We start from the raw sequence: 18,846 nt of genomic DNA on the forward strand, positions 1-18,846 counted from the left end.
TGCTGTCTGTAAACAGACACAGATATTCAGTATATTGTATGTTGAAGATGGCTTGTTAAAAATATTATTTGGTAAAATTTCCATTTTAGTGTCCAGTCACTCATCAACGTTTAAAGAGGTTTTTATTATTGAAAGACTTATAAGCGCCTAGCATGTCTGCCGACAGTCCAGGCAGAGCCAGTACTATTTTTTTGTGCCGGCGCAGTTCTCCTCCGGGCCAGTGGGGGCGGTGGTGGCACAAAGCGTTTTCTGTAAACCGTCAGCCATCTGCCGCAGTCAGTTAGCTCGGGAATGGAAAATGGAGGACTGACCGAAGAAAGAGCGAACGAGGGCATATCATCGGTATTTTCTAGCGTGTAGGTGGGTAGAATAAACGCATTTAATATTTTAGTTGTCTAGTGTTGTTTTTTGTGGAATGCGCCTCTGTCTCAGTGTTTGTGCTGCTGTTGGGGGTGGCTTAGTGCAAGTAGCGGACGCAAGGTTGAACGTGATGCGCCATACTTAATTTGTAACGTTTACTTGTGAATGGCGTTATTAAATTGTGCTGCGTTCGTCCCAAATGGTTAAGCGTTGCTCTTACACCGTGGTTTGTATTCTTGTGGCTGGCTGTCTTTGTTTTCAAAATTGCCTCAATGCTAATGGTTTGAGGTTGAGTTTGCCGCTAGCTTACCCATGCTCGTTGTTGCTAGCAACGCTAACTAGCCTGGTTAGCTACAAGGCACGTTTTCACCACGGAGTTCGTTGTTGTAACACGAAACGGGGAACGACGAAAATGGCCGAATAATGTAATGGCATGTTTGCGTTACACCAATGTCCTCCAAACACAGTCGGCCCCGGTGCTTTCGGTCTACGTTAGCTAACGGTAACCCGTGAAGTGGTTTGGCGGAATATTGATCCGTGGCCGTCAGTGGCGATGTCCGAGTGCAGGGGTGCAGTGATACGTTATCATGTCCGTCCAGCAGTCCGGGTTTTGTCATACATGTTTACAGGTAATTTTTGACAATGTTCACGTGATACCGCCGTGTTGTACGGTTACAATGAGGAATTTTGAGTATATGCGCACCAAGGCCGTGTGCAGCTCCCCTCTTTAGGTGTCGATCAGAATCGTCTACACTTCAATGCATCTCATTCAGCTGATGTTAACGTAGTATACTACATACATGGTTTACATGGTAGAAAGTTAATTTCTTTATTAAAAATGGTTTAAATGTGAACACTGATCTTCGTCGCGAGCCCCTCCTATCTGTCCCTGCAACTGTTGCCTTCCCATTCACGTGGCACGGTGTCGTGACCACTGGCACGCCATTGGAGGAATCCAATTCGATTACTCCCCGTCTATTGGCTGGATTTCTTCCCAGTGTAGACGGAGGGGTGTGTAAGGCTCAATTACCCTCAATTTAAAAGCATATTCTAATGTTTTTGTTTGTTTTTTCTTGTCTGGCATTTATTGTAAAACTGTTTATTGGCATGGCTTACTCATCAAGAAGCTGTCGTACACATATTTTGATATTTGGTCATTGGCATTTATATAGACCGTATAGATGTGTTACATTTCCAGAAGATAAACATGGTTTGCTTTTTTTCTCATCTGCTCAACTCCACATTTTTGCATTGAATTTCAGAGGAGTACTTTGAGCCTAACTTGTGTTTCCCTCTTTCTGGCAGATTCTTTAATCTTGTACCAAGACCGATGATTACTGGTGTGAATCCTCTGTTTTGTTTGGAGAAGCATTTTGTCACCCATCACTGCTAAGCTGCAGGTACAGAGAGAGATTTTCCCCCTTATATGCTCATTATGTGAACTAAGCAAGTTCGGCTTCAGAGTCTAAAGTGACGTGCACCTTCTTCAATTTACATTGAAATGGTCATAAATTATCCAACTAACATTTTTTGAATTCTGCCTGGCCACCTTAAATTTGGTTTTAGTCTGGTTAATGGCTAACATTGCTCAGCTTTATAATTAAAAACATTAGATTCAGTCACTGCCGAAGGGGCTGTATACTCTTAAAAAGTCATGCATGCAGCTTAATGTAATTTTTATTCATACAAATTATGAGTTTGAAATATTGTTGTTGTCCTCTCCTTAAAGAACCAGGACAAATATTAGGACAAATGTGAAGTTTGGCCAAGCAGGAGTAAGAATCTATATACTGAGCTACTCAGTATCGTATAAAAAGGTGACATTACTGCATACCTTCTGAAGAGCTGTCATTAACTAAAGATAATTGAATTAATACTGGACAATGCTTACATTGGTGTTGTGTTTGGTATATTGTCTGACTGTAGTAGAAACAAGCACATCTAAATTACCTTTAAGAGCAGCACTGCCTTATGAATGAAACTCTGGCATCCTTCAGTGTTTGTCCTTTTATGAACTGAAAAGAGTGACTCATAGTCGGTCTCTTTTGTTCTTCTCTTAACTATAGACATACAGTTTCAAAGTAGTGACTCCATCATCTATGGAGGGGAATGTGAGCCCTGAGCTCTCTCTAGCTCCTGAGCCAGAGCAGAGCCAGGACCATATGGATAACTGCTCTCAAGGTACCTTGAAAGAGCTTTTTTCCCCCCACATGATATAAAATATTACAGTAATACTAAGCACAAGCATGGTGTTGGGTTCTGTGATTTAAGTGGGTTTTTTATTTCTTTTTAAATGAGTACAAATATAGTGGAATGTAAGGGCCAATCTCCAAATGAAATTTTTTTTTCCAAATTAGTTTTGACTTGTATGTGTGCCTGAACACACGACAACCAATAGTTTTGTAGCAATGTTATGTTGCATTCTGGTGAATGCACGCTTTACTCCTTTTGCCCACAACCACCTTTGATCGTTTCTTCACAGGCTTTGGAGAGGGGGATAGCGAGCAGAAGGAACAGTTTCAAACACAGAGAGAAAATGTGGCCAAAGAGTTGTTAGAGCAGCCTGATAAACCTTCAAAGGGCAGCAGTGAGGTAAAGAAGACTTGGAGTTTCCGTCGGTCAACTGTTGCAAAGAGAGAGATGCCAGTGGAGGCAGCAACCGACAACCCTGAAAATCGCTGTCCTGTGCGCCGCAGTGGCAGACAGCCTAAGCGTACTGACAAACTAGAGGAATTCCTCTTGACTACCAAAAGAGGCTCAAGAAAGAGCGCCCCCCCCAGTCTGGAAAGTGGGGATCCTCCTTCCCAAACTCCAACTGATGCAGAGACTGCCTCAGAGGCCAGCTTTGATGGCAGTGCTGACTCCAAGGCTGTTGAAGATAAGCCAGATTCACCTGAGAGAAGGACAAGAAGCAGTGCAAGGAAGCAGACTCAAAAGAAAACTCAAGGTGGCAGGCAAACCAGAGGAGGTGGTGGAGTGACAGTCAAAGATGAGGGAAGCTCTGATAATGAAGAGGATGGCAAAGATGGTGTCAATAAAGATAATTTGCAAGAGAACAGTGAGGAGAAAAAGGATGAAAACAATGATCCCAGTTCTGAGAATGTAGGGGGCAACAATTCACCACAGACTCAGCCAAACATGGAAAAGGTGGAGGTTGACGAGGAGGACAAGAACAAACTTGGACAAAAAAATGACAACGCAGAGAGGGAGACTGACGAGGGCAGAGCAGACGAGCCTGCAGTGATGCCGGCAAAACATGGACCAATAAGAACTTATATCAATAAAAAAAGGGCAGCTAATAGTAAGAACTCCACTCCAGCTAAAGACCCTGCCAACAAGAACACTACTCCAGCTAATAAGGAAACAATGCTTAAAAGTACTCCAGGAAAGATGCGTATGCCCCAGATGGAAGAAGACGAGGACGAGGACGATGATGAGGATGAGTCCTCCGCATCTTCGTCGTCATCCTCATCAGCTGAGTCTGATGATGGCGGTTACGACCCCAATGCACTTTATTGCATCTGTCGTCAGAAACACAATAAAAGGTACGTTTCATTAGGGCATTGTGTACTATACTCACAGTTAGCTCATCGTCAACTTAAAACATTGTTGATGTTGTGCTAGTATGTTATAATTTGCTCTCAGTTTTAAACATGGTATATGAATGTTTGCTCCTAGTTGTAACATTAGTAGTTATGAGTAATGTTGGATTCCACTTTGTCATTTAGTAAATTTAGTAAAAGTTTGAAAATGTGGCTCAAGCCAGGCAGAGTTTCTGATGAACGTTGCTTCATGTTCTTTGCTCAATAGGTTTATGATCTGCTGTGACCGCTGTGAGGAGTGGTTCCACGGGGACTGTGTGGGCATCACTGAGGCCCGTGGGCGCTTGATGGAGAGAAATGGGGAGGACTACATCTGCCCCAACTGCACTGCTAAGAAAAACCAGGTGGTCAGGCCTGCCACATCCATCCTCTCGACAAGTACAGAGATTGGGAAACCCAGAGCTGATGTTGCTTTTCAGATTAATTCTGCTCTAAACTCTTCTGCAAGTGCTGCGAAAGTCAACGCCAGTGGAGCAGACTCTGGTTTGTCAGCTGTACAGACTTTTGCAACACCTGCATCCTCCACATCTACTGGAACTGAAGAGAAGGGAATAGAGGACCTGGGCATCAAAGGCAGGATAGAGAAAGCTACTAATCCAACCGGAAAAAAGAAGATAAAGATCTTTCAGCCGGTAGGTCCTTGCAACTGATAATAACTTGCACATAGCTTGCCTCCATTAAATTATTGTTCCGTCATCCACTACCTCTAAGAGCATTTCAAGTGCTATTCTGATAAGTACTGCTGTGGTTAATGATTCTTTGTTTTATGCTGTCCATTTCCGTAGCTGTGTTCTGATGGAGTCTGTATAGATGTAGTTTTTAAAAATGTCGATGAGAACTCAATAAGTTTAAGTTGAGGTCTGTGACTCCACATTTGCTCTATTCTTGGCATTTTGACATAATCTGTGTGGATAAACAAATTGTTTCAGGTGTGCAAAAGATGGCCTACCACAGTGTAAAACTCAAAACCATAACATGTTCACAAATGTACTTGTTCTCAGTTGTAATTTCAGTATGAACGACATACTGGCATTGTTACCTTATATAGGACAACAGTCCTCATCATTAGCTATTAATATTATTTTGTACTGACTTGTAGCAGGCAGTACTGCAGCCAGCTGAGCCAAAAGCAGACCAGAAGACCACATCAACTGTGGAAAAGAAGGTAGCATCCACATCAGAGCAGAAACCGCCAGCAGACACAGAGCAGAAAGTCGCAGTAAATGTGGAGGTGAACACAACAGGGGATGCTCCACAGGACAAGACCAAGCAGACTGCGGACGAGGAGTCTTCCCTGCCCAAATGTATTGGACCTGGCTGTGACAATAATGCCCAGCCAGACTCTGTGTACTGTGGAAATGACTGTATCCTGAAACATGCTGCGGCAGCTATGAAGTCCATCACTGATGTCAAAGAACCCAAGCAGAAGGACACAACCAAGGCTCAGAAAAACAACTCTACACCAAAGGTAACTCGGTCTGCCTGAAATGATGGCCTTTGTTCTTACAGCAGAGACGTAATCTAAGCTCTCTATACATTAGTCTGTGTCTGTAATGTGTGTCACAATGTGTGTCCTAGTCATTGATATTAGACTTTTGATCTCACATCTTGACCGCATCAGAAAAAAACTATTGAAGTACTTATTTGCTAATATTTCGTTTTCTTGCTAGTGTAGCTCATCACTAGTTTTAATTAATACTGGAGTGACCGTTTAAGACTAGAATGAACATATCCAAGGTTTATAACATAACTGTTTAGGTTATATAAAAAAAATATATATATAGTCTTGGTGTTTACTATCCTTGCTGTGCTTCCATGGTGCTGCATCCTCTGGGTCACAAGAAAGCAAGTTTTGTTCTGATTAAAATAATTCAGAAAGCTTTGCTGTTACTACTTGGACGTGGTATTTCTTAAGAAATGGATCTGGCAGCTGCTTTGTTGGGATGTTTAAGTTCTTGTCTGACTAAGCAAATTTAGGGTTGGCACTTGAATGCTCACATTAAAAATGGTACAAACCTTCACACAGCCGGCTAGTGAGGATGCGAAGTGGGTGTGAATTTCAGATTGTCGGGTTTGGAAATTTGCAAGAAACTGTCGACACAGATCCTTATCCGACGTCAGAAAGCTGTGGTGGGAGATGGTTCCAGTGGCGCCTGACCTTCTGAAACAAGAGTTTGGAAAGAGCAGAAATCCTGCTTAGGTGACACAGCAGTGCGCAAAGAGCCGAATTCCTGCTTAATCATTCCCACTAGGTCATGTCGAGAACAAGTGCACTGCATGCAGATTAAAGTGACAAGTAATTGAAAATGCTAATTTATTAAAAATGTGAGCCCAAAAGGCTTCTGGTGTTTTCCTGCCCTGATCAATATGTGGTGACTGTATGCAGGAAAAACTGCATATGAGACACAGAAGGAATGAGGGCTGATTAATGTTTTCAAAGGAATGTTAAAGTGTACATAACTAAATACTTAATCTAAGTAGTTTTGTTTCTGTACAGTGCAAAGGCTAAAACCAGTCATTATAAACTTGAGCGTTGTAGAACAGGCTGTATATATTGTGTATAAGGGAAAGCATTCTAAAAAAACCCTGTCTTCAGTCTTCCTGGGAAGTGCTGGGGAAGCAAACTAAAGCAGCATAACTTACCCTGAATGCATTGTGATCTTTCATTGTTTCAAGTAATTTATGTTCAGGAAAGTGATCTTTATTTGGTTTAAAGCTTAACAACATCTACTGAAAGATAGCCTGATAATGCTGAATTTGCTTTTTAACACAGGGCCCTAAATGCAGTGCCTGAAATTAGCTTCATGTCTCACAAGCCTAACTAGTTAAATGTAACAGCCAAAAATATTTTTGAACATTTTCCACAGTAACATGTCCAGGTTTACAGAAGTCAATGCTTGCACATGCATGCAGAGCAGTTTAGGAGGAACCCACCAATTTTCTGTTGAATTATGTGCAAAATTATGAATTCCATACAAAGCATGCACTGTGACAAAAGAGCACGACTGCAGGATGTTTTCTTTATCAAGGCTACATTTTCTGAACATCAGGTAGTAGTTCTTGGATGGAATCTAAGATGTGTCTGGGTATCAAACTGTTTCCTGTTACTCAAACAATGCTTATTGAGTTATGTGAATGCCTCAATATGTGTGTTTCTTCCTGTCCACCCAGAAGAGTGGTGCTGGTGGGAAGAAAGCACAGAAGACCACCCGGGAGGAGTCGGACAGCGAGGACGAGTACAGTCCAGAGTCGTATGAGGACGACGAAGATGAGCATGCTGAGGAACACCCACCCCCACCGGCCACTGCATCCTGGTCCAGCGACCATAATTACATTGCAGTAACACCAGAAAAGACTACACCCTTATCACCAACAGTGTTAAACAAAAAGTGTATGTATCTCTTTGAAGATCTTGGGCTGTTGTTGAAACCACATTGTTGTTCTTCCAGTATAAATGTGGTTCCTGTCGTGCTAACCTCATTTAGAAATGATCAGTGCATTTGGGAAAGAACATGAACTCACCTGTGCTCTAGACGTTTTTAATGATTTGCAAGGTTTTGTGGTTTTAATAATGTAAATATTTTGTTACTCAATTAAATGTCGGCAGCTGTGAGACAGGTAAGTGGTGTTTGGTAAGTATTGAATAATCCAGAAAATATTTATTTTGAAAGGGGCACTCCACAGATTGCATGCTTTAAAACTATTTCCTTAGCAGTTGAGAAATGCGTTCTGTGGCTCTGGAGGAGTTATTTAAATCGGACAAATGAGCCTCGATTATACCATCGGTATTATCCTGGCTTTGAATTAGAGGCTTAAAGTTCTCAAAAGAAAGTCTGTGATAATTTGGATTCAGCAATTTGTACAATGTACATATAAGCAGTGTCAAACAAATGATGCTGACATATTCTAGGAAATGCAGAGTATGCATTTCCATTTTTCCATACTGTGGTGGAAGTGTGGAAGCCTCCACTGCATTTATTTGAATAGTTTACTTTTTGGTACAGTGCAACTCATTTGAGTCTCTCAGTTTGTGGAGTACTGAATCTTTGGAGTACCCCTTTTGAATGATTTACAGTTCATTTGCAGGGCTTTACATGAAAACATGAACCGGTGGTAGAGACGGAGAACAGGTCAATAATCTTAAATTCACAGTAGCGATGTATGAATGTGATGAGTGGCATTGGAGTTTGTGTGTGCGGGAGATTCCAAATTGGCTGCCTGTACAAGTCTCTCCACTTCCTGGGTTCATCTCCTCAGGTGTTGGTCCCAAAAAAGTCCTTCCCTCTCTTTCTCCAGCAGGTAGGTGCTTCAGCAGTTCCCCTAGTTAATGTGAACCTGTGAAGATGGCTCATATTGAGCATTGAACACAAGCTTGTGTTTTTCTGCCCTTAATTTGTAGCGGTTTTTAAAAGTTTTTGATTCATATTGAATATGATGCCTCACTATTCGTGGGAAACTGGCTTTAAAATAAAAGGTGATAAACAGATTTTTGGATGCCTCGATTGATTATGTGAGCAGTGTTGGCTTGCTGTAGGATATCCTGACCAGTTGAGCTCAAACAAGCTTATACAACTGTTTATTCTACACACACTGTGGAGCCATGATACCTGAGAACCTCATAGAAGGTGAGCAGCTGGATGAGAAGGGACCTCTACTCTCAAGACCAGACTACCTGGAGAGATGGGTGAGAAGCGGTGAAGTTCAGGAACACCACAGCAGAAGATGAAAGCTGAAGACCAGGCTGAGCACGCTACTTAGAAGAGGGAGAGCAGCCATCGCCACTTTTTACCACACATTTTGCAACGGTTGAGATCTGATACCTATTGAGGGAAGCTTCTGAAATGTGGACATTTTCATTTTCTCTCAGTTATAAAAGGCTTATTGAAGAAACTCAAAAGGATATATCTGATAGGATAGTTACTGTTAGAGATGTGTCACTGCATCTTGTCAGTTTAGGAGATTGGTATTGCCACCGATGGTGGTGTTATCAGCAGGAAGAAATAACAGCTCATTGATTTACTTATTTATAGCCTTTCTTTTGCTAAGTGATATTTTGACTTGTTTGCCAACTTAGGATCTTTGGAAAATGGTTGATTTGGATTGCTTTTGTCTCAATATTGTTACTCAACAAAAACTGGTTTATACATTTTGTGGGTATATGACGTCTTCAGTGGTTTATTCTTATACTAATGCAGCTTTAACATGATAGACACCGCTCATCTGCAGAAGACTGAAGATTGACAAGTGTGTTGCCATGTCAGTTGTGGTTCATTGTTGAATGTTTTGTCCAAATGTAATATTTATATCATGAGGTATGGTTTATTTTAATTACATAACTATAAAAGGGACTTCAGGCCTAATAGCTTTTGGAGTCAGACTTCATCCCTCTACTCTGGGTAGTGTTTGTAGCTGACCTTGAGCTATGAATATATCTTTTAGATTTACACTTGTAGAATTAGATTAGCTGTTTATTATGTCCAATTTCCATCTTAAATTTTTACTCTTAATTCTGTGCAAGCAGAATTAAGTCATTCTCCATTTATGCTTTAGCAAACAGTGACAGGTGATGCAGCATCACAGATGATGGATAACTGCTAAGGGTGCTTGTCTCACACGTTCAGCTGATAGGAACTGGTCGAGCTTGTTTTCAGTAGTCACTTTTATCCACGTCACTGTTGGAGTTTATACAAGGTTGGTTGTGCTCATGCTATCACTCTGACCTGTATGGATATGGATGAGTCAACCTGTCTTTGACGAAGTACTCATCAGCTCCACCTCTTGAGGATCATTGCCCCCAAATGATATTTGGAAAAATCTTTCCGCAAGGACTTGCATAAACAGCACAATGTATCTGCTCTCAGTGCTACAAATAAAGAGGGAGTGTTCTTCGACCTGTCAGCTTTGAGTTTATTTCATAGTGTTTTTACTACGTGTTTACACAAATTATGTGAATGTATTATGACTTGTGTATTTTTTGAAAACTAATTTGTTGTATGTTTTCAGTAGTTAAACGTATATTGACTTAACCTATTTTCAGTCAGGACTGTGGTTTTTGTTTTGTGATTTTTGGTTTTTGTTTCTGCAATTTAGCAATGCAGTGCTGCATAGAATGCCTGTACTGAAAAAGATGGCATGTTTTAAAATATTGGATCTCGTTCTTGATTTCCAGCCTCTCCGAAAGAAGAGAAGCAGAGTGAAAAGGAACAGAAGGAGAAGGAACTGACCCCAGCTCCTGAGAAATCCTCCCCGGCATCAGCAAAACCAAGCAAAGGAAACAAGAAGTCCCCACCAAATAGAGCAGCTAAGGCTAAGGTTTCCTTGAAGGGCAAGAAACCTGCCCGTCAAGCTGCCAGTTTAAAAGGGTCCAAGAAGCCTGTGACGCCCCCAAATAAAACTGCAGCAAAGTCCAAGAAACCAGGCCAGTCCTCTGTTGTCGCCCAGTCTCCCTTCCCTCCTGGACCTATCCACGTCACAGGAGCACTGAGAGTCACCAAGTCCAGCTTCACCATTCCTAAGAAGCAACCTCAGCAAAAAGACACTAGTTCCCACAGTCACTCCTCCCCATCCTCTAGGGTCCCATCATCTCCTGTTTCCTCATCTCCCTCCAGCCACTCTTCATCTTCTAGACCTTCTCATCCTCCAGTCTCAACACCCTCTTCTTCCCACATGCCACCTCCACCCAACAACCAGATGAGACAGAACATACGCCGCTCACTGACAGACATCCTCTATAAGAGGTGAGTATTCCACAAAGCCGTGCACCGAATGTTCCTGTTGTCTGTTGAAGGAAATGGTTGGCTTAACAGTCTGAAATGCAACTTTTTCTGTTGTTCTGTGCCACCAGGGTAAGTGACAGTGATGATCTGAAAATGACGGAGAGTGAGGTGGGAAGACTGGCAGTTGCCATTGAGAAGGAGATGTTTAACCTGTGCCTTAGCACTGACAGCAAGTACAAGAACAAATACAGGTCCCTGATGTTCAACCTGAAAGATCCTAAAAACAAAGTGAGTTAACAAACATACATACATACCCTTAGTTTTTCATTTTCAAGTACTTGTTTTTATAATTCGTAGGTCAATAGTTCTGTGGCTTCGCTAAGTTTCCCTCGTGTTTGTGTCTTTGTGTCAGGGCTTGTTTTACAGGGTGGTCGGTGGTGAGGTCAGTCCCTTCAGACTGGTGAGACTAAGTGCTGAAGAGTTGCTTTCCAAAGAAATATCTGAGTGGAGGAAGTCTGACACTTCTGAGGTAAATATTTAAACTAACAAGTTAATACAAGTTATCTTGAGATTCATAGACCTCACTGTTGGGGTTGACAATAACAAAAGACTGAGTATATTTTTGTGTAAATAAATGATGAAGGTTACAAATGATATGTGGTTACCATCTGCAGGCTCAGTCTCCCAGTGCAAGGGCCCAGTCCAAACGGGGCAGCAGGCATGACTCTGGCTCCCACAGCATGGATATAGAAGATGCTCCACCGACATCTGATGCAGATGTATGTATCTCTGCCACATCTTCTCGCATGGCTTCTGCTACAGTAAGTGGTGGCAAGCTGCTCTTCTTTGACTTTCACACTTTCTTTTCATCTCGCATGAGGTTGCTAGAGCACAATTTGTAGAAACTACAAGTAAATATGATAGCCAGTATGTTACAAGCTAGTTAACTTGCATCCTGTCCTGTGCAGTTTCCTTCTTTCTTAAGCCTTATCTGCTTTTCACAAAATGCAGTGCTTTTACATCATTGTATCCAACCAACATTGTAACTGAAAACTGAGGTTACTTGAGTGACTATCATCTGTTTGACTGTGATTATTCTAATTTTGTGTCCTCAGGACCAAGATGAGTCTGGCTCAGCCCCTTCAGCTTCAGCTCAGTCCTCTGCTGTGGAGGGAAGCAGTGGCAGCAGCATGCCAGACATTTTCAGTAACATGCTCAAAGACACCACTTCTGAACACAGGACTCATTTATTTGACCTCAACTGTAAAATATGCACAGGTAAATAAGAGACTGACATCAAGATACTATCCCAGTGGATTTAACATGATTTGTTATATAACAGATCTGAGTATTCATGTTTTTTATTCTTGACCTTTAGGTCAGAAGACAGAAGATGAACCTGCAGCCAAAAAAGCCAGACTCAACAAGAAACCTGAAATGAAGCCTCCCAGACAAGAGTCATTGTCATCCAGGCAAGGAGATGTCTCTCCTGTCAGTCAACAACAGGCCGCCACAGGATATCAACACCAAGATCCTTTAACTTCTCAACATCCTCCGTCCTACCAGTCCAACATAGAAACAACTATTCCAGAAGCACAGCCGCAGCTTGCTCCAGAGGATACCAACATGATGGCGCCTCCAGCCCAGGTCCCTGTAACCGTCGCCCCTGCTGTCTCCTCTGTCAGCATTACCCGCAGAGACCCACGCATGGCTAGGCACAGCTCGGGTGTGACTGTCACGTACACTACTCCAGCAAAGCCCACTAGCAATGCACCAGAGCTGCTCACAACTCCTGTTACAGCTCCAGTGGAAGCTGGCCCTAAGGCACCACTGCCGATGCCCCCAGTTCCTCTGCCTCCAGTGGTTGTGCCTAAACCATTGAAAACAAGGTGATTAATCTCGTCATACTTCCTCTGGTTAACTAATACCAGTGATTTCCATTAAATGTCTTGTATTGCCAGTGTACGTTTTTTTTCTCTAATATTACACAGCAGTAACAGTTTGTAACAGGAGCTATATGGCTGAAGTACGCAGTGATAGTATTTGGCCTTTTGGCCTCCGTTATTGAAGGAAAGCTCAACATAAGACAAAATGTGTACTGAATTATAGACTCTGAATTAGCTTGTCATTTTGGGAATTGCATCCAAATCTGTCTAAAATAAATATGGTCTTGATTTTTACAGTACATCTGAGCCTCCACCAGAGGGGGAAACTGCCATCTTCCTCCATGGCCAAGAGAAGATTTGGAAGGGATTTATCAACATGCAGTCAGTGGCTAAGTTTGTGACCAAGGCTTACCTGGTCTCAGGATCCTTTGAACACCTGAAAGAGGTAATCTTTGCCTAAGCATAAATGTGTAGATTAACTTTGATATTAAGGCATGTTCATGTTTGAAACTAAGACTTTCTAAATACTTAAAAACAGTAAGCATCATTTAATTGTTTTGTTAATGTTCAGGATTTGCCAGACACCATTCATATCGGAGGCCGGATATCTCCTAACACAGTGTGGGACTATGTCGGGAAACTGAAAACCTCTCTCTCCAAGGTTTGTTTGTACTAACATTAACCTGCTGAAAAGCTGATTTAAAAAAAAAAAATTTGACATGCCTTAACATACGTTGCCTTTTGTTTTTTGTTTTTTTTTTTACTCACAGGAGCTGTGTCTCATCCGTTTCCACCCGGCTACTGAAGAAGAGGAGGTGGCATATGTATCTCTCTTCTCTTACTTTAGCAGCAGAAAACGTTTTGGTGTGGTGGCTAACAACAACCGCCGCATCAAAGACCTCTATCTTATACCACTGGGCTCAAAGGATCCATTACCCTCCAAACTGTTACCGTTTGATGGACCAGGTAAGCATTTAGAGGGGTACACACATATACCTTTGTGGTTTGTTCATTGTAATTTTGTATGTTTTTATGTTTTCCTTGTGTTGTTTTTGTCTCTGTACTTATGGTGAGTATGTTGAGTGTCCTTTTTACTCTGGTTGGAATGAGAGCTTGTTTAATTTACGAGTTCGTACTGTAGAGGGTGCTCACACTCCTTGTTGAGTCTCCCCTGACAAACACCTCTGTGCATGCAACAGCTGATGTTCTCATCTCTGTATCTGACTTTGTATCACACATTTCCAATAAAAGAAGCTTGCATTGCAGGTTGGTGTCATTTCAGGCCAGTGTCAGCCTGTTGTTTCTTAAGACTTAATATAAACGGTGCTGAATACATATGTAATCATTATGTTTGTATGACATAAGCTGTCAGTAACTTTATATTAAGCTGCTGTTAAACTAGCAGCATGTTTCACCACATATCCCAAACACATCCTCCTAACTGAAGAATCAACACTTGATATAAGCTAGGTAACTATACAACATTATCAGTATCACATGACAAATACAGACGTGGCAAGTAAAAACACAGACACCTCTGAAAATAAAATGGCATTATTATCTTGTATTTGTCAGATATTTCTAAGGAATCTAAATCAAATTATAGTAGGAAAATGCTACCTGATTATTGAATAGCCGCAACAAAATATAACTGTCTGCCATCTTACCATCTGTTGCAGTCTCTCTTTGTCATTTTATTTTGCCAGTAATTTCTGATTAGATGTTATTTGATTCAACTAGTCTTCATAATATCCGCCCCTAAACAGTTGCTTTAATCATGAGTACAAACTTTGGTTTTATAGTTGTTCTATATTAAGCCTTAAGTAAGGCCCATTCTTTCTGTCTGTACCAAGGACATTTACATTTATTTGGGAGTAACTTTTCCATGATCAAATCTTTTGTTTCAGTAGTTCTACTGAAAGCAGTGTTTTTTAAAAAAAAAAAATTATATTTGCAAACAAGACTTCTGTTTTGTTTACCTCACAGGGCTTGAACCCGCTCGTCCTAACCTCCTATTGGGGCTGCTCATCTGCCAGAAGGACAGAAAGCGTGGTGGTGCCCCGTTAGAGACTGAGGAGAAACGGTCCAAGACTCAAACCAAAGATGCAGATGAAACTGGCCTTCCAAAACCACCTCCCACTGTCCGAGCAGATAGAAGCACACGACAGAGTCTTGAAATTCCCTTCAGCACTACTCCTCCAGGGTCCCCTCCATCTTGCTCCTCTGAGACCTCCAGTAGCTCTGTGACCACCTCCTCAGCTCTTTCCCTCCTGTCGTCTGTCAAAGCTCCACCCACATCGACTACCACTGGCAAGGAATCTCCATCCTCATCCAGTTCTGTTGCTTCCTCTGCAGCATCTGCCACACCTCTTCAAACCATTCTCAAAACTCTTTTTGGGAAAAAGAAGCATGACTCAGAAGCTTCCAACTCTCCATCTGATCAAGGGGGGGAACTGTCTGCTCCACCTTCTACATTACTTGACACCTTTGTGCGGCAGTTTGCACAGATTTCTAAAGAGAAACCGGTAGAGGAGGATGAAGATGACCGACCATATGATCCAGAAGAAGAGTATGACCACAGTAGGGGCTATAATGTGCCTAAGAAGCCTGTTGAGGTACTAATCAACCCTGAGCTCCCTAAGCAGCCTGAGGTGGTAGCGAGTGAAGCTGATGATGTGGCGTATGACCCAGAGGATGACTCTATTTTTGACGAAGTCAAAACTGTAGCACCAGTTCAAACCAAGACAACAACTGAAAGTATACCTGATCCACAAAAGATCCTTGACAGCCTTAGACAGATTGGGGATCTAACATTGCAGAAACAGGGAGAACAGGAAATGACACCTGGTGCCTCACAAACAAACAAACTCTTAACTCAACCTGCCAAATCTCTTTTGGCCAGTAATCAGTTGCTTCAGCTTGGCAAAAAGGTTGAAGAACTAGTAAAGTCGTCATCAGTTACTCCCTTGATCAACCAGAAGAGAGATCCAAGACAGAGCAGAGATCCTCGCCAGGCTGCTGGTGGCAAGAAACCATCGGATGAATCTGAGGAGAAAGAGGAGACATCTGATCTGTTTACTGATCCTATTCCTCCCTCTCAGCCTCTTGTGCAAGAACTACAGCTGCCTAATACGACTGAACTTGAAGACTCCTCACAAGGTGTAGAGACGTCACTGGCTCAAGAGGAAATGAAAAGCGAGCTGCCTCTCTTCACGGACTCTGTCAAGTCAGAGGTGTCAATTCCTTTATTAGGAGAGGAAGTGGTACCTGATATGGAGGTCAACTACATGGATGAGAAAGAGGCAAAAACTGAGGAAGCTGAGCCAGTTGAGGCTGAAACAGAGATGGACAAGTACAGTATTTGGCCGAATGCTGCCAGTATTTTAAAAGTTGGTGAGGACTCAGAGTATGAGGAGAATAGCCAAGATGCACAAACTACAAGCTATTATAATGACCTTAGAAACACAGCAACAATAACTTCCACAATCCCAGTACTCACTCCCAGCACAGCAGTAGTCGACACTCAGGCACATCGCGTGCCCCATCACATTTCAGCATCAGGCTTTGATGGCGAGTACAGACCTCCAGCTGACATTCCCCCACCATCCACCAGCTTCCTTCCTCCCCATTCCATGCAGGGGCAAAACCTGATGATGAGGCCTCCACCAGTGTCTATCCCACCACCCATGCAGGGCGTTCCTCCGATGTCAGGCCCCCCTCCTATGCAAGGGCCCCCACCACCCATTCACGTTCCTCCCCCTGTACGCGGCCCCCTCCCCATACAAGGAGATGGCAGTCAGCAATTTGGCCCACCTCCATCTTCATACCCTCCCTATCAGAACCAGTGGCCAGGCAACCAGTTACCACAGCAGCAGCCACCTCCTGGGCCACCACCACAGAATATCATGCCACTCAGAGGACCACCACCACCACCCTTCCCTCCAATGGCTCAGAGAGGCCCTCCTCCTCAAATGTTTGATCCTGTTGTTCCCCCTCAGCACATTGGACACCAAGGCCCCCATCCAAGTCTTCCTCCACCTCCTTCGTTTGATGGACAGAACAACTTACCTCCACCAAGATTCTCTGGTCCTCCACCACCTTTTAACTTTCCTGCAAACAGAGGTCCTCCTCCACCATTTACAGCTCCACCACCTGGTCACTTTGATAACAGACTCCATCCTCAAGCCCTCTTCCCAGGGCCCAGAGGTCCTCTCCCATCTCAGTATAGTGATCATGGGGCTCAACCCACGATGGCGGACCAACCTCTGGGACCTGTAGAACAGTATAACAAAGACTCAGCTAATAACTCTTTCAAGCTAAACCTAGACCAGAATCCAAACACGCACCATCAGGGCCCTTTGGCAGGTCCAACCTACCGGGGACCTCCACCTAACCAATATGAGGACAGAAGAGGTCCACCTATCACTGGGGAGGTCTTCAGTCCACATAATCCATACGGGGGCTCCAGACTATCATGCTCACCACCACACAGAGGATCTTTTGATGAACACAGAGGTCCTCCTCCGCAGGAGACTAGACCCCACCTTTCTCTGCCTTTCGGAGGATCAGAGCGGTACCGCTTTGATAGGCACTCAGATGAGGCTAGACCTGTACGCCACAGTGGGCCACTACTGCCAACTCCTCCAGAGGGTCCCTTAGGTCCCCCAAGTCGGATGGGAGCCCACAGCCCTGACCTACACAGGGATGACCACTGGCACCGCCATTCTCCTGAGATGAGGAGGAGAAGCAGCACCACCCGTGAAGACTCTGAACCTCACAGTGGAGAACGTTTCAGCCGCTTCGAAGGAGGACATAGAGAACTTGCTCCTGGTTCCTCACAAGTCTCTGAGGAGAGACAAAGGGACATGTCTGAGGACCGCCGAAGGGAAAGAGATAGGGAAGGCCCTCATGCTGGCAGACCTTCATGGGACAGGGGGCAGGGAATGCGGTGGAGCCGAGAGCGAGAGTGGGACAGAAGCAGAGAAAGGGACCGGGATCTGGAGCGTAGCCGAGAAAGAGACCGCAGCAGAGGGAGGGAGGTTGAGAGGCACAGGGAGACAGAGGGAGAGAGACACAGAGATCAAGACACAGACAAGAGGAGAGACCGAGAGAGAGATCGGGAAAAGGAAAGAGACAGGGAAAAGGAAAGAGACCGGGAAAAGGAAAGAGAGCGGGAAAAGGAACGAGAGCGGGAAAAGGAACGAGAGCGGGAAAAGGAACGAGATCGGGAAAAGGAACGAGAGCGGGAAAAGGAACGAGATCGGGAAAAGGAACGAGATCGCGAAAAGGAACGAGATCGCGAAAAGGAACGAGACCGGGAAAAGGAACGAGACAGGGCTAGAGATTCTGAGCGGAGGGACTATGACCGTGACCGTGGGAGAAACCGTGACAGAGAACGAGAACGCGAGCGAGACAGGAGACGGGACAGATCCAGAAGCCGAGACCGAGACCGGGATCGTGGGAAAGACAGAGGCAGGGACAGGGACAGGGACAGGGAGAAGGAGAGAGATCGGGACAAAGACAGAGACCGTCGGGAAAAGAGCAGGAGCAGAGAAAAGAAAGAGGAGAGGAGGGACAGTAAACACAGTGCACCCAAGGAGAGTGATAAAAGTGGAGAAAATGACAAGAAAGCTTCGTAGTCTCTGTTATATGGACATTATGGTTTTGAGACTCTTAAATCTTTCACATGTTGAAATATCATTGTAAATGTAAATAAGCAGTATTTCGTTAAATTTTCACAATTGTGTTCCTACCAGAAAAAAACAAAAACATTTGACAATGTTTGTATTCCCTTTGTCACGTAACGGTTTCTAAGTTTGTTTTTTTTTACATTTCAAAAGCAAAGAACAGAAGGCCATCTAAGTTGCTTGTGTACAAGACGTATTATGTAGGCTACCAAGTCCTATTACATGTACTCTTCTCTTGTCAAAGCTATTTTTTGAAGAAACGATAAAGTAACTGATTAACACACCACTTGCAATTTGTAAATATGAATGTATTTGTGTATATAGTGATGTTTTTAATCATACTTTTCTAAGTAGAGAAAATAAAAGCCATATATCTGAGATAGATAATGTGAAGGTTAAGGCAACACTGTTGAGACACTTGTGTGTTTATATGTTCATTAGCTTTGAACTGAAAGGCTTCAGCTAGCTACCGTATACACCCCATAAATGGTTGTTTATGAAAAGTTCCTGATTTTGTTTCAGCTCAACCAATTAAACCCGTTTGACACAATCTGATTGTCTCAGTTGTGATTTTGCATTGTTTATCTATGGCCAA

The 18,846-nt window shown here is 43.2% G+C and overlaps 1 protein-coding gene across 6 annotated transcripts; it reads left to right on the forward strand.

Moving 5' to 3' along the window:
- The first annotated feature begins 40 nt into the window (after window positions 1-40).
- dido1 (death inducer-obliterator 1) lies at window positions 41-18,801 on the forward strand. Of its 6 annotated transcripts, none has more exons than XM_084543539.1 (17): window positions 41-360; window positions 1,666-1,760; window positions 2,427-2,541; window positions 2,843-3,905; window positions 4,171-4,594; window positions 5,062-5,430; window positions 7,134-7,353; window positions 10,132-10,699; window positions 10,807-10,966; window positions 11,091-11,207; window positions 11,353-11,499; window positions 11,794-11,956; window positions 12,057-12,567; window positions 12,862-13,009; window positions 13,136-13,225; window positions 13,335-13,530; window positions 14,551-18,801. In XM_084543539.1, the coding sequence occupies exons 3-17, from the start codon at window positions 2,460-2,462 to the stop codon at window positions 18,201-18,203; spliced, it is 7,911 nt and encodes a 2,636-aa protein (XP_084399665.1). In that variant the 5' UTR covers window positions 41-360; window positions 1,666-1,760; window positions 2,427-2,459; the 3' UTR covers window positions 18,204-18,801. The 6 variants fall into 6 exon arrangements, with proteins under 6 accessions (XP_084399665.1, XP_084399668.1, XP_084399667.1 ...); XM_084543542.1 differs by having other exon boundaries at window positions 11,353-11,457; XM_084543541.1 differs by having other exon boundaries at window positions 7,137-7,353.
- The last annotated feature ends 45 nt before the right edge of the window (window positions 18,802-18,846 follow it).

The sequence above is a fragment of the Chelon labrosus genome (assembly GCF_963514085.1).
Source record: "Chelon labrosus genome assembly, chromosome: 4".
Lineage (NCBI taxonomy): Eukaryota > Metazoa > Chordata > Actinopteri > Mugiliformes > Mugilidae > Chelon > Chelon labrosus.